This window comes from Phoxinus phoxinus, assembly GCF_949152265.1.
Source record: "Phoxinus phoxinus genome assembly, chromosome: 20".
In the NCBI taxonomy this organism is placed as follows: Eukaryota; Metazoa; Chordata; class Actinopteri; order Cypriniformes; family Leuciscidae; genus Phoxinus; species Phoxinus phoxinus.
The window spans coordinates 15,958,043-15,972,495 of NC_136895.1; the positions used below are offsets into that span (position 1 = coordinate 15,958,043).

General features: G+C 37.5%; 1 protein-coding gene and 1 long non-coding RNA gene across 3 annotated transcripts in view; one reads left to right on the forward strand and one right to left on the reverse strand.

Annotated features, from left to right (window-relative positions):
* Nucleotides 1-418: 418 nt before the first annotated feature.
* hcn2b (hyperpolarization activated cyclic nucleotide-gated potassium channel 2b) overlaps nt 419-14,453 on the reverse strand; it is a 32,733-nt gene continuing 18,698 nt past the window's right edge. For both annotated transcript variants that reach the window (XM_079592438.1, XM_079592437.1), the window contains 4 exons: nt 10,063-10,209; nt 9,742-9,982; nt 5,022-5,186; nt 419-3,056 (listed from right to left, as the gene is read on the reverse strand). In XM_079592438.1, coding sequence (XP_079448564.1) covers nt 2,170-3,056; nt 5,022-5,186; nt 9,742-9,982; nt 10,063-10,209 — 1,440 coding nt within the window. In that variant the 3' untranslated portion in view covers nt 419-2,169. The remainder of the gene's footprint in view (nt 3,057-5,021; nt 5,187-9,741; nt 9,983-10,062; nt 10,210-14,453) is intronic.
* LOC306987850 lies at nt 6,412-8,998 on the forward strand. Its single transcript, XR_013795267.1, has 3 exons — nt 6,412-6,532; nt 8,344-8,459; nt 8,574-8,998. It is a non-coding gene; the product is annotated as an uncharacterized lncRNA (long non-coding RNA).

Sequence of the window (14,453 nt, forward strand, 5' to 3'; positions counted from 1 at the left end):
GGCAGCAACTTTCAGGACACCAATAAAATGGCGACCAATTGAATTTCAGATCTGCTGGACTAAAATTAACTGCTGTAATTAACTCAGTTAAGTTGTAGATTAATAAACGGTAAGTATATTTGTCAATCACCCCATCATCATACAACTTTATTTCACGCAAAGCTGCAAAACAACCCCAGGGTCTTGAAACATCCTAATTAATGAAGCATGTTTGTTTAGTAGCTTCATCGCAAGACGTTCTGAAAGTTTATTTGAACAAAACAGCAGAGCCGCTGCGGAAAAAAAAAACGTGGCTTTTTAATCAATAATGATGCCATGTGCTCTCCTTTTGAACAACAACAGAAAAAAAAAGTTTCATTATAAAACATGTTTCCTCTACCATAATGCATAGTAAAACGTAGTAGTATTTAGTGGAGCATATTTTTTTTTGTTAATCATAGCTACAACTGAGACAAATATTCCTTTCTCATGGACAAACTGTAAACTTTATTGCTTCAAATATTCCTTAGAATTTGGCAAAAATATAACACTTGGCATATATTGAATAAAATCAACATCTATGTTTGGTGCAACATGAACTGAGGATATGAACATCATTAAAAGCAGCTATATGACTTTTTTTAATCCGCTTATGGGACGACACCAACGCGTGAACAGCGGAGTCTGCAGGGAATCATTTAAAAAGACATGATTTTATTCAAAGTCATAAAAAATGTGCGTAATGTGTGTAAGAAAAGTCTGATGATATTTTCAAACATCTGCCCATTTTGTTATTTTTTTAGAAATCATAAATGAGCAATTTGCGCTTGACTTTGTCTCCAGGATGCAAAGAACAAATAGGAGCCGCTACAACAGAGCTTATAGTCTCTTTCGAGCTGTGAAATAGTAAGTAACAGCAGAATATAAATAGGTTTTCAAGGATTTAAAGACAGAGAGGACATCAGACCTCATTAGGTAGCCATGGCGAGTGAGTTTAGTGCTCCAAAACAACAGATAGTGGAGAGACTCATCGTCGCCTGATGGATCCCGTCACATTGCAGAGGAGGGGGTAATCACCCCTAATGTACTTACTCGCATAACCTCACTTGCCCTCTAAGATGTGCGATCCCCCTCAAAACTGCATTAAGTCATATTTATGCACTCTCTGCTTTATTTGTGAGGGAGAACGATTTTTACAAAGAGGACAGAGCCACAATTTTTCTAATAAATAGGTCATTGATAATGAAAAGCTGACCTTTCTGAGGAAAGCTACTTAAGTCCTTTGTAATTAAGACTTAAATGCATTTGAATGCACCAGATAAGGGCAAATTAGTCTCCCAGTCATTAAACTTTGTACGTCAACAGCATAATTGGCTCAAAATGTATGTGGTATTCACTCCCATGAACCCTTATTGGGAAACTGTTGATTTGTTTAATTGTCCCAACGCTAAATTAAGATGATGAAATGTGCTCTGTTGTGGGATAGCTAAGAAACAAACGCACATATGGCCACACACACACAACGTTCAAAATCAAGGCAATGAAATTGCTTTCATCCTTTCATTTCATTTGACACATCTTTACATGTCATCTTATGTTCACATTTTCCTTTGGCCTTTTTTGGTCTGAAGGAATAAGACAAAGACATAGACAAAAGTTCTCATTTTGAAACCGGTTTGGGACTCTTGAGCCTTCAAATACACCTTTATTTTTCTATAACAACTCTAAAATTGCGTATTATAGGTTAAATATCTAATGTCTAGCCCGGTTCATGTTGAGAAGAGGGAGTTAGCTCCTACAATGTGATCAGAAGCAAACTGCTAAGTCCCGGTATTCAGACACGTATCAGTTTGCATTATTTGTACTACAGAATATAAAAGGGAGTGGGTACATCTTTGTGAGCAGCTACAATAAAGAAAACCATTTCAAAGAGGCAAATTGTGAGGGTGGAAGCTACATTGATGTTTATATCATAGGTACAATGGAAATGTCCCAGTCGTGGTAAGAATGATACAGACGTGTTCATTTTATGCTATCAAGTCTCGAGGGTTTGTTTGTCCTTATAACCAGTCGCACCACATACATTCTGTGAGTAAAATCCAAAGGTGTGACTAGGGGTCGGGAAACGTTCTTGGTTAAGGAGAGTCCACACATTCCTGACCCAGGCAGAGCCTGCCAACACTATCGTGGTCACAAATTTGATGATAATCTAGATCTGATGTGATGTTGTTCAGTTTCTGGTAAACTGATTATTGAATCCTTCTTGGGCAGTCCTGAATCCAAACTGGGTCTCATCTGGGGGAGGGAGGCAGGAGGAAATGCACCTACAGACATTTGGTGGGATAGTGCCATTCTTGGCGGAATACTTCCTCTAATACCAGCAGGGCCGGGGAGGTTCTGAGGAGGACCGATCGAAGTGGAAGAGACTCTGGTGGACTGGGGAGGGCTTGGGGCAACTGGCTGTACCATATCATGGGGTAAGGATGGCTGGGAGGCGGATAGGGCACGGGCATCCTGGCTTAAAGCGCACCTGGGGACAAGAGGTCGATGTGTGGGACTGGGGACGTGTTGCTGTACAAGGGATAACTGGGAGCCTGAGGGTGCACCCGGGGGGCTGGAACCATACTGGAATGTTCGACCGGTAGTTGCCAGAGGGCTATGGACAGGTGTGCCTGCAAGGGCAGAGGCAAGGGCTAAGGTGGAGTACTGGGAGCCCGGGGGTGTCTGGCTCTGGACCACCTGGAAGCGCCGCACCATGCGGGGTGACTGGACAGCCCCAGAACCCACTAGAGTGTTGCCCATCTGGGGACAGAAGCTCATGGCAACAGCTTGCTGGAGGGTAGCAATGGCAGAACTTGTAGAGGGCTGACTAGAAGGTGCAAACATGCTCCCATAAGATGAAGGAGCCATGGACATGGACATGGCCCTGGGCCTCTGCATGTCTCCTTGTTTAACTAGTTTAACCATTTCCCGATCGTACTTCACAATCTCCTGGATCATCTCGTTCTCACGGTTGTTGAAGACGCCAGTATTAAGATCGTGTTGTACTTTGTGCATCAGGATGGAGTTCTTCTTGCCTGAAAGGTACAGATTATGGTCAGTTATAGCTTTGTCTACACATCTTCGATCATACCTTTAACAGCTATATCTGTAACTAGCAAACAATACTGCAGTTATGGATGTCTAATGATGGTATCAACTACCTAAATGCTTCATTCATATTACAGTGAACCCATTTCACTCTGTGCCTTTAGTAATCGTCAGACACAAAGTAACATAGGCTTAATCTGACATACTACACTTTTCCAGTGTCTCATTTTCCAGATGTAGTGATTATATGGTGCAGAAGAGTCATTCAAATCACATTTGGTAGACTTGCACAATGGGGAAAAGGGAGGAAAAGTGTCCCTCCGCAAGAGCATATCTTATGTACATTGCCTTTAAGAAACGTGTCCTTTTGGGGTGAGGTGAACTCCAATCTAGCCAAATTATAGCTTTTTTTGAAAACATGCAATTTTGCACGCCTCGAGTATTGTCTTTTGGTCTGATTGTTGACAGAACTTGTTTAGATGGATGTTTGCACTTTACTCAGTGGATTCCTGTTGGGGTTTTTATTTCTGATAACTGCTTTTTCAGACTGATGGGTCATCTAGTTCCCTGTGAACAGCAAGCCCCAGAGCTCTGCTGAGATTTCCAGTGAGAGGGAAGCTATAATGTCTGGCACTGGTGTCATTGTGCTGAGTCACGGCACCGCTAACACTAACTCGCGACATGGCGCGTGCCTATCACCTGCACCCTGCTGCTAGCAAGACAATTTGCAGCTAAAATGACATCCTTCGCACAGCTCCTGCTGGCAGGGCCCCAACATCGCCTTCCATTTCTCTCACCTCCGTCTCCAGAAGCACATACAAATAACACTTATATCTATCACTCGTGGTTTGAGCATGCAATTTCACCAAGCTGTCTCCCAAATCCACTGCTACATGGTTCATATCACACGATGTGGAGCACATATTATTGGCATTCATCATGTTCACCTTGTTGTAGATATCTCTTTGAATAGAGCTGTTCAGTTTGTGGTCTAAAACTCAGAGAATTTGTATTTTTAGCATTATTAGCATTTCCATGTTGTGGGAAATTTGCAGAATTCGATTTAGAAGTAAAAATTATTAACATTGCTATTGTGTGCTTTAAAAATTATGCACAATGGTTTTAAAGTACATGTGCGGTATGAATGGTTTGTAATTTATGCATTAAGAAAAGAAAAACGTGAAAATACTCAAGTAATGTCAACCACAAACCTTATTTCACTCATAAATCGAAAGCCACCATTTAAAACCCCTTAGGAAATTACAGAGGGAGCCCATGGCGAATTAGCCTTCCGGTTAGGCCTACAAATTGACATCATAACTGAATCTCTCTTTTCCCATAGTAAATAAAAAAACTGTCATTTTTGACGTTCATAAATTTTAACAGCCAACATTGACGGTAAGCGACTGTAGTAGGTCATTTATTGTGAAATTGGGGTAGCGGATGTTCTTCGGCAAAGTGTCTGTGGTCTAAACTCCCCTTCGTGAGCAGAACTGATCATTTATGGAATCTGGCTGCCATGGCAACAGCAGCAAGTGGGGTGGTTGCATGGCCCATGTGTAAACAACTACGGTGGTCATGTGACAGGGAGTGACATCAGCAGCACACTGACCTTGGGAGATAAGGAAAGAGGATGCTGAGAGGGGTGAGGAGGGCAGGTGGCCTGCCTATCTTGGCAAATTACGTGTTTATGTGTTGAGGACACAAGCCAAAAATGGCAAAACAATCGTGTTGAAGACAAACCAATTTTGGAGCTCACTAGAATTTGAGCACAGATGTGATCAATGAATGTCCAAATGGAATCCTGGGCTGTGTACCAGTAACGCCTCTAACACAGGTAAACGCACCTTCACAAAATGTGCTGAGTGTGTACTATAGTATTACCAGGGTTCTTTATTATAAGCATAATGCTTTGTGTGTATGCAACCAATTTTATTTTCTAGGCAACTTACCTATTCGATCAAGGCGGTCGATGGCTACGGTCTCGAACGCTCTCCTCATCATGGGGTACTCCTCCAGTACTTCATTGAAGTTGTCCACGGAGAGCGAGTACAGTCGGCAGTAGGTGTCCGCCCGCACGCTGGCGGTTCGTCTTCCACGGGTCAACAGGCAGATCTCTGAGAATCAACACGACATATCATGGTTGTGGTTCCAAAATCGTATGTATCTTAGTCGTGCTTAATTGGTTTTAGATGTGTCTTTTAGTACTTGTCACGTCCTGATTTTGCCGAGTTAGCCGTTGCCGAGTTAGCCGAGAGTTAACATTCCTGTCTGAAAATTTCGTCCTATCCCTAAACCTAACCCTATAAGTTATCCCTAAAATCAGAGGGAAATGGTTGTGGTGACACTGATGTAGACGCACCTAACCCTGGTTGTAAGCCTAAACTTGACATAAACTGTAAACTTGTCCCTCAAATCTGATTGCTTGATTAGGCATGTTGTTCCAGGATCAACAAAGATGATGATCCAGGAGGCAGGAACGTTGCACATGGTGAAATCAGGTTATGCGCTGGATGTACCTGATGAAAGAAAAGCTTTTGCTTATCCTCCTGCTTAAACCATTTCTAAAAGTGCTTTACTGGTCTTAGTTGGTTTTAGATTAGGTTTTTAGTATGGATGCACCATACTAATATGAATTATTACAAGTTTTTAATATGAACATTTTGGCAAATACCAATAATTATTTATATTTGAAAGCCGGTAACCGATATATTGGCAGATAAATCGAAATCCACATTTTTTATATAATTTCAGAAATCCTCACCATTAAAAAAACATTCCATTATATGTTCCATTATAATTTTATGTTGCCTATATGACAGACTTCCGTTGCACTTGACCATATTTTCCATTTTTGAAGTGATTCCAATCATTCAAGCAAGTAAAAAAAAAAAAAAATTAAACAGTCTAAGATTGTTTGCTGTTTAACAATCTTAACTGGTTTCCCAGCCATGTCAGACTGGTCCGGATTGCTGGTTTTAGAGTGGTTTCTGTCACTAGACCATACAACACCAACTTGACCATGCCAGTAAACCAAGTTCAATAAGATACGATTTTTTTTCAGAGTCTTATCTGTCGTTTGGCTGGTTGGTCAGCTGCTCTCTTTAGTCTGACTAGTGGACAAGGGCCAAAAAAAAAAAAAACTTTAAAACCATCAAAAAAGACAGATTGACCAGCTTGGTCTGGTTGTGAGACCTTGACCTTTTTAGGCTGGTTTAAGTGGGTTTTGTTTTTCAGCAGTGTTCAATCTAATCCCGTGGAACATAAACTTCAACAAAATAATAGTCATGTTAATTACGTTTTTCAATCACTTTTTTCTTTATTCTTGAAAGTACACATTGAAATGTCACCTCAACTGGAGTTGAAACCAGAAAAGGTAACCGCGATGACCTGTCAGTTTGCTTTGTCTCCTAACTACACCTCTTCTCTCTGAGTGGAAGGTCAAACTCAACATTATAGAGAGGTAAGATTCTGACACTGACTAAAGGGGATCTATCTACACACACACACACACACACACACATATGCTCAGCATTTGGGATCTACCCAGTTGAAAATGTGGCCGCGATTCAAAGTGAACGTTGGCACAGCTCACTCTAATTGAAGTCGCTGAGCCCCTCATCCCTGTAGAGTAAATAAAACTCCAAGTGGAAGTTGCCTGTCATAAAACAAATCAATAAAGCTTTAATTCAGGGTAACATCTGCATCTTAATAAGGGCCTTTGAGATAAAGAGACTTAACCATGTGTTGTCAAATTGATTATATTGAATATTTAGATACATTTGATAATATTTTAGTGCTATGAACTTAACATATTAAGTTTAATAAAGAGAAATGTCCGGCAGCAGGGTTTGAAAAGCATTTGTCTCTCCTTTTAGGCAAATTTATTTTGTGTTGCATTTATGATTATTTATTTAATATTTTTAAATATACAATCATATGACTGCAAAAATCTCTTTTTTTCAGTAAAAAATTAAACGAAATACATTTACTTGAAGCTAAATTGCATAAAATAATGGGGTTTTTTTTGGTGTATAATCATGTTTATAATGTTATTGGTGTATAATAATGTTTACTTTTCTTCTTATTTATCTTCTATTTGCAATTGTTTTTTTAAGCATCGTAGTAATTAATATATTTTTAAAGATGTTTGAATATTTAAAAGATGTTTTTACTGAAAAAAAAAAGATTTTTGCAGTCATATGACTGTATATTTTTTTTTTTAATTTAACTGATTATTGTATTTCATTACAATGTGTATAATTAAAATAAGTCGTTTTGTGGTCCCCTTCTGCTCTGGCTGTTTCTACTGCAGCTCATTTGGTCTTTGAAGTTTTTTTGGCCACGTCCTTCATTGAGAAGCCTTTGTAAAGTTGCCACATGCAGCCTCTTGTTAAATACTGCATGGGGTTTTCTTTCAAATTCTAGGGCTCACGAACTGTGCACTGATTGGCTAATAACTGTGCTTCTTTTACAGCCAGATTTGATGATTAAATATCTTTGATGATTAATATTCCCACTAACAAGGGCACTGGTATAAAAGCTGAGAATGATGGGCTTTACAACAAATGTGGAGATCAAATTTAGCTCTGTTTCAATATCATTACATAAAGAACATGCAATATCACAAATCTACGTAATGTATTCTAATAGAAGATTAAAAGAGATTAACTGAAAGTTCTTGCTATTGAAGGTATTCACATATAACTTTGAATGTCTGCATATACTTACATGCTCGATTCCGAGTATCATTGGAGATATTTAAAGCTCAGCTCAGAAGATTAATGATGATTCTCATTTCTGTAAGCTGCTAAGAAGCATGGCCATTACACATGTTTAATGTATCCATGTGTCACTCCCAATGCTATTTTAAAAGCCGTGTGGTCGCTTAAATTGTATACAGTATGTAGAATATACGTGCAATGGTTTATGCTATTAACTGAATCAAATGTCCATTCTGTTTTTAATATTAACCTAACAAGCCAAGCCATGACTGTTTTAAAGTGTTTCTACTATTGGTAATGTAGTGTTATTGGCAAAAAAATGTGTAAATATAAATAATTTGTTGTTGTTGGTCCGTACAATGATATTAAATGGGGTCCAAATGTCATTTTTGGACCCCATTGACTTTCATTGTCTGGACAAAAACAGTTCTTTCAAAAAACATTATTTCTATTGAATCTATTTTATGTTTTAACATAGAACTAAACATAGATCTTGCATTTAAATTATAATCTGTTTTATTTTGCAACTTCGGAAAAATTATGTTTACAGAGTGGGCTTTTTATTATGTGAAGCATGCAAGCAGAGACGCTGTGATCGGTATAGAGTACCATGACAAATCAGTCTGGCATCATGAATAAGCCCCTCTCATTCATGCATTGGAAAAGGTAAAGTGTATTTTTTTTGGGCCAGGGATTCTCTGAACTTGACGTTACAAATTGCTCTGCCTCTGCTGTTCTGCTCCACTAATTCGGTGTTATTAATTTGTTCTTTATCTGCAGCCATTCTTCAGTGCCGCTGGCTCCTGGTATATTCGCAGCCTCAGTGAACTCTGCTCCTTGCCCCTCCCAGACCTTGCCCTAAAGACTCTGGGGAAAAACACTGCTTTTTTTCTGGATCACCAACGCAAGCCGCTCGAAAGAAGGCAGCATCTTAAATGGGACAAAGCTTGCTGGAGGGAGAAACTAAGGAGTCATGTTTAAATGTCAGTGGTGTTTATCACTGCATTCACAGTGCAAGTGAGCTGTTAGGGTCTCAGATGGAGCAATGATAAGGTGCAATAATGTACGGCGGCAAACATTTTTAGCATGCGTTCAATTTTTGTTTTATTTTTAATTCACTTTTAAAACTTCAGTTTTTGATTTTCATCATCATTTTGACTATTAAAGCAATGCAATTGCAGTATTGTTTTTATTTTATAAAATGTTTTTGCATAACTTCCTCCCTGGACTTATATTTAGAAATTTTATTTTTTGAATACATTGTTTACAGCCAAATATTTTTCCAAGGATAAAATGTTGTTACCTATTAATTTACAATTTATTGCCATAAGATTGAGTTTGATATGATTATTTTAATATAATGAGTGATTAGGGAATGCAAATTTAAAAAAAAATGTATTTGATTAGGGAATGTAAAAGTGCAGTATTAATTATAATTATAAGTATAATAGTAAAATTGATACTCAAATAAGGTTTTGAGTGATTTAGTTTATTATTTAAATTTTGAGTGAATAAATTTGCTTAATTTCTATTATTTATTTTAGGAGTTTTTTTATTATGGAATGTAAAAGTATATTCATTATAATTAACTATAATATATTAATTATTAATTAAGTATAATAGTAAAATCGATCAAATCGAATAGGATCCTTGTGGGTAAACTAGAGTTTACTCCAATAGTTTTTTTGTTTGTTAAATTTGATAACTTAAGTTGTACTGCCTTTGGAAATAAAAATTGTAGTTAAGTATTTTTAAAGTTCCTATGGGGACTTTTATTTTGAAAATGTAATATTTTACAGGATGTCACAACATGACAATTTGGAAATCATACCTGACAACAGTTTAGCCTTGGAAAAGCATTTTTTCTGTAAGTACTATATTGAGTATGATATTCAAACTGATGCGTGTTTCCAAATTATTCCAAAGATGGTCTTTCTCTGGTCCTTACCCCCAAAGTAGGAGCCATCCGAGAGCTTCATGCCGATAGTCCCTTTGGTCAGGATGCTGACTACGCCATGCTGAATGAAGTACATCTTCTTGCCGATAGTTCCCTCTCGAACGATGTAATCTCCAGGTTGGAAGACCTCGAAGCGGAGCTTGGTTAACATTGCTGTCACAAAGTTGGGATCTGCGTTGGCGAAGAGCGGCATGGACGCCACCAGCTTCCGGCAGTTGAAGTTGACTATTTCCTGGAGGTGCGGAAGTGAGTTTAGTGTCAGTTTTAACACAAGTTATCAATTGTGTAACGTTTTCTGTTGGTAACTGGTACCTCTCTTAATGGCTCGTTCAGTTCTTCCAAAATGCTTTCCTCATCAAACATCTTGCCCTGGTATCTGTGCTCATAGTAATCGTGGATCTTCTGCCGGAAGTCGGCCGGAAGTTTGTGGAAAGACATGTACTGCTCGACTTGCTTGTACTGAGAAGAGAAAATGGACACAGGGTATGTATGTTAGCTGACATCTCCAGGACACTTTTGACCAAAAATTTCCAACCACCAAAATTTAGGTTGCCAAATCTTAATCCCACAATGGCCTCTTTTGTGGAGATATGCTGACTGGGATCACTATAGATGACAGTAAATAAGTAAACATCCAGGCTTGCTTTCCTGTATGGGCGTTTCTGCTATTTTAGGAAACTTCCAGGCAAGTTATTTATGGTGGATGTGATAGACTAAAGAGCATATGATAAGAGTATGATGAATCCGATGATAAGCTCTATTCATAGCGCAGCATATGTAGTTAACCGTGTCTCTGCAGCATCATCTGTACTGTGATGGCTTTCTGGTTTATTACTGGAATATGCAGTACATTTGTTGTGTTAAATGGTTTTGGCTATGCATGCATGTTGTGTGGAAATTAGATTATATAGAACAACAAATTATGCATTTATTGATTTATAACATGGATTTACTACACTACCTGTCATTTAGTTTTTAAATAACTGAATTTTTCACTTTGAAACTAATACGTGATGATCACTAGAATATTTTAACACGTTTTCCATATCAAAAAAATAAAATACAAAAATAATAGATTTTATATTAGTATATAATATAGAGTAAAATATATCTTAAACTTAAGAATTTTTTTTTTTAAAGAAACATTACTACTAGCCTTTCCAAAAGGAAGAGGTTAATTTGACACGTTCTGTCAACTGTTACTAACCAGAACCTGAAAATAAAAATAAAAGATTATCCCAAAACCATGTGACCAACATTGTGATATATTTTTCTGCCGTGGATATTTTGAACACATTATGGTAAATATCCTCTTAATTGTTGTTTATATTTTATCTCCAATGACGTATTGGCAATGAGTATATTAATTGCCCGTCAACTATGTTGGGTACATTGTTATGGTTTGGACAATTTTAGTTTTCTTTCAAATAAATATTAAACTGTGAGTTTAACTTAATCAAGAAAATAAACAGACAAAGTTTGCCATTGAAATTGAGGCGAAATGGTGAAATTGTCAACTATGTTATCTGTCAACTATGTTACTGTCATTGTCAACTATGTTTTGACTGATTTTTTACAGTTTAAATGTAAATGCCTCTTCTGATATTCTTTCAGGGTATTATTTACTTCCCCATGGACTGCGAGTTTTGGATGACATCTCTTAAAACTACAAAATGACCTTTAAAGTAGATTTATGATGAAAAAGATTATACCCAAATATAAATAAATAAAAATCTCAGAATTATTTTAAAATAATTAGTGTACATGTGGCAGAATAAACCTATATATATATATATATATGTACAGTCACTTAACGTGTAGTGTGTGTGTGTGTAGTGGCGTACAGTTTGTCTGTAACATAGTTGACAATCTCTCAAGACAAATATCTATATTTATTATTATATTTTCTGTGTCAGAACAATGTGTTGCAAAAATTTTATTCTAAAGAAATGTTTCTATCATATAGTCTGATTTGTCCTAGTACTCAAGAATCCGTGATATAGAATGCTGGCTATATTTCACAGGTTAAAAAAAACTAACAAAATGTCAAATTTTGAAAATCCCACCTTGTGACTTAATGAAGCAGGGGGTCATATTAACAGTTTCTATGTTGAATGGCAAAGTGCGGAGGTTAGAGAGTGTGTTAATAACACCAGCTCGTGACATCTCTGCAGCATCTCTCTCTCACACACACATCCTGATGGCAATTCCTATCAATGACAAGCTTGATCCATTTAATAATCCGCTGCATTTTTTATTTAAATAGAGATGAAATTCCATCTATATGATACTGGACAATACTAAGAGTAGTGAGCGTAGATTAAGTGACTAAGAGTATATTTTAAAAAAAGTATCATAGATACAGACAGTCAAACAGAGGTGATGAAGATTAAGCTTAGGTTAAGGTTATTTTGCAGTCAAGATCTCAGATTCCATCAAACACTTATTACCAAGGAGGGAGGCTATTTACAGTATACGGTTGTGTGCTAAATTTGAACCTTGTGTCACAATATTTCTGAAGCAGTCTTCTGTGGCCTCTCAGACCTCATATTCCAACATAACTCAACTATATTGGGTCATGTGCGCACCAGGATAATGACATGGGGGAAGGGTGATGCTCCTTAGTGACCTCCAAGCTGGATAGATGGTGTTGGTTGAAAACGGCATGTGGATAATGACTGTCGGTATGTGCACGGTGACATATGCTCGGCTTGACAAGCCTTGGGTCGATTCTTGGGCTACTAACAGGGGTTGCAGTCTGTTGCACTTGTTAGTGACAGGTACTGTCTGTTGTACAGGACATTGTGCTATTGTATGGAGGGATTTCTGTTTATTTGGTGTTATTTGGAGAATCACAATCATCACTGTTTTTTTGTTTTGTTTTTTCAGTGTGTGTCAAACAGATTTGTAACAACATGAGGTTGGTAAATGGTTGGTAAACATGATGGTAAATGGTTACAATTAAACATTTTGAGCGAACTATCCCTTTAACTTTAAATAGTAAACTTAAATGGATAGTTCACCCAATAATGAAAATTCTGTGATTAATTACTTAGCCTCATGTCGTTCCAAACCTGTAAGACTTTCGTTCATCTTCGGAACACAAATTGAGATACTTTTGATGTAATCCGAGAGCAATCTGACACTCCCAAAGTCTGCAACTTTACTCCAGAACCCCCCCAAAAAAGGGTGCTGATGGTTGTTAAAGGATTAGTTCACTTTCAAAAAAAAAATGTTGCTGATAATTTACTCACCCTGATGTCATCCAAGATGTCCATGTCTTTCTTCAGTAGAAAAGAAATTTAGGTTTTTGAGGAAAACTACACAGAATGGACTTCAATGGCAACCATCTATCCCAATGTTCAAAAGAAGGTTCAAATGTCCGTCTCAATGCAGCTTTAAAGTCTACATGACCCCAGTCAAGAAATAAGGGTCTTATCTAGCCAAACGATCGGTCATTTTCAAAAAAATATAAAAATGTATATACTTTTTAACCACAATTGTTCGTCTTATGCTGGTCTACGACGCGCCACGTATTATGTCATCACGTTGTAAAGTTTACAATTTTTTTTTTTTAAATGGACGATTTAGAAGTATAAGGGGAAAATGAGATGGAGTTTTTCGCCCTTCCCTATCTTTTTGAACCGAACACAGACAAATAACTTTGATAGATGACGTGAACGTGACCTTTCCAACTTGATTACATAAGGGGATGTAGGGGGATGTCCCAATCGTCCCTTTGGCAATGTCGCAAACCAGCACAAGACGAACAATTGTGGTTAAAAAGTATATACATTTTTATTTTATTTTAGAAAATGACCGATCGTTTGGCTAGATAAGACCCTTATTTCTCGACTGCATTTGTGTGGAAACTTTGAAGCTGCATTGAGACGGACATTTGAACCTTCATTTGAACATTGGGATAGATGGTTGCCATTGAAGTCCATTCTGTGTAGAAAAAGCCTGGAATGTTTTCCTCAAAAACCTTGATTTATTTTCGACTGAAGAAAGAAAGACATGGACATCTTGGATGACATCGGGGTGAGTAAATTATCAGCAAAAACATTTTTGAAAGTGAACTAATCCTTTAAGTCGTTTGCCAGACCAAAGAGATTGAAGTTGAGAAGAAAAGACATGTAGAAACAGAAGAAAGCTTATACTTCCTGTCAGAAGCAGATATATCCTATATACAACTGACATGGCATGCGTGTTAGCATGCACACTATTACTCATCGTCCCTTTGGCAATGGGAGGGGAATCATGAGAAGTGCACTGAGTGACTTTAATTAGCTCAGAGTGGAAATCCCTATCATAAACCCATTTCATAAAAACCTTTTGTTTCAGTAATCCGGCCCAAATCCTAATCTAAATCGATCTTAATTAATTACAATTGGATAAGGGATTTATACAATCGCACATAACCAAAAGAAACAACCAGGGGGTCCCGACTCCCAGCACGCCATTATCCCTTTTCACCTTTTTTGCATTTCTTTCTGCGTAGGGTAATAGCACAATGCTAATTGCTAGTTTTGTAAATAAAACACATCTTTAATGAAGCTACTTTACATATATAGGAGGCATGTAGCGGAAAAGGAATAAAAAGTGCAAATCTTTAGTAAGAGAATTTAATCAGAGACTGTCTGTTTAACATTGACACAACTGTGCTTAAAGAAAGTACCACAAATGTGTTTACTTGCACATCA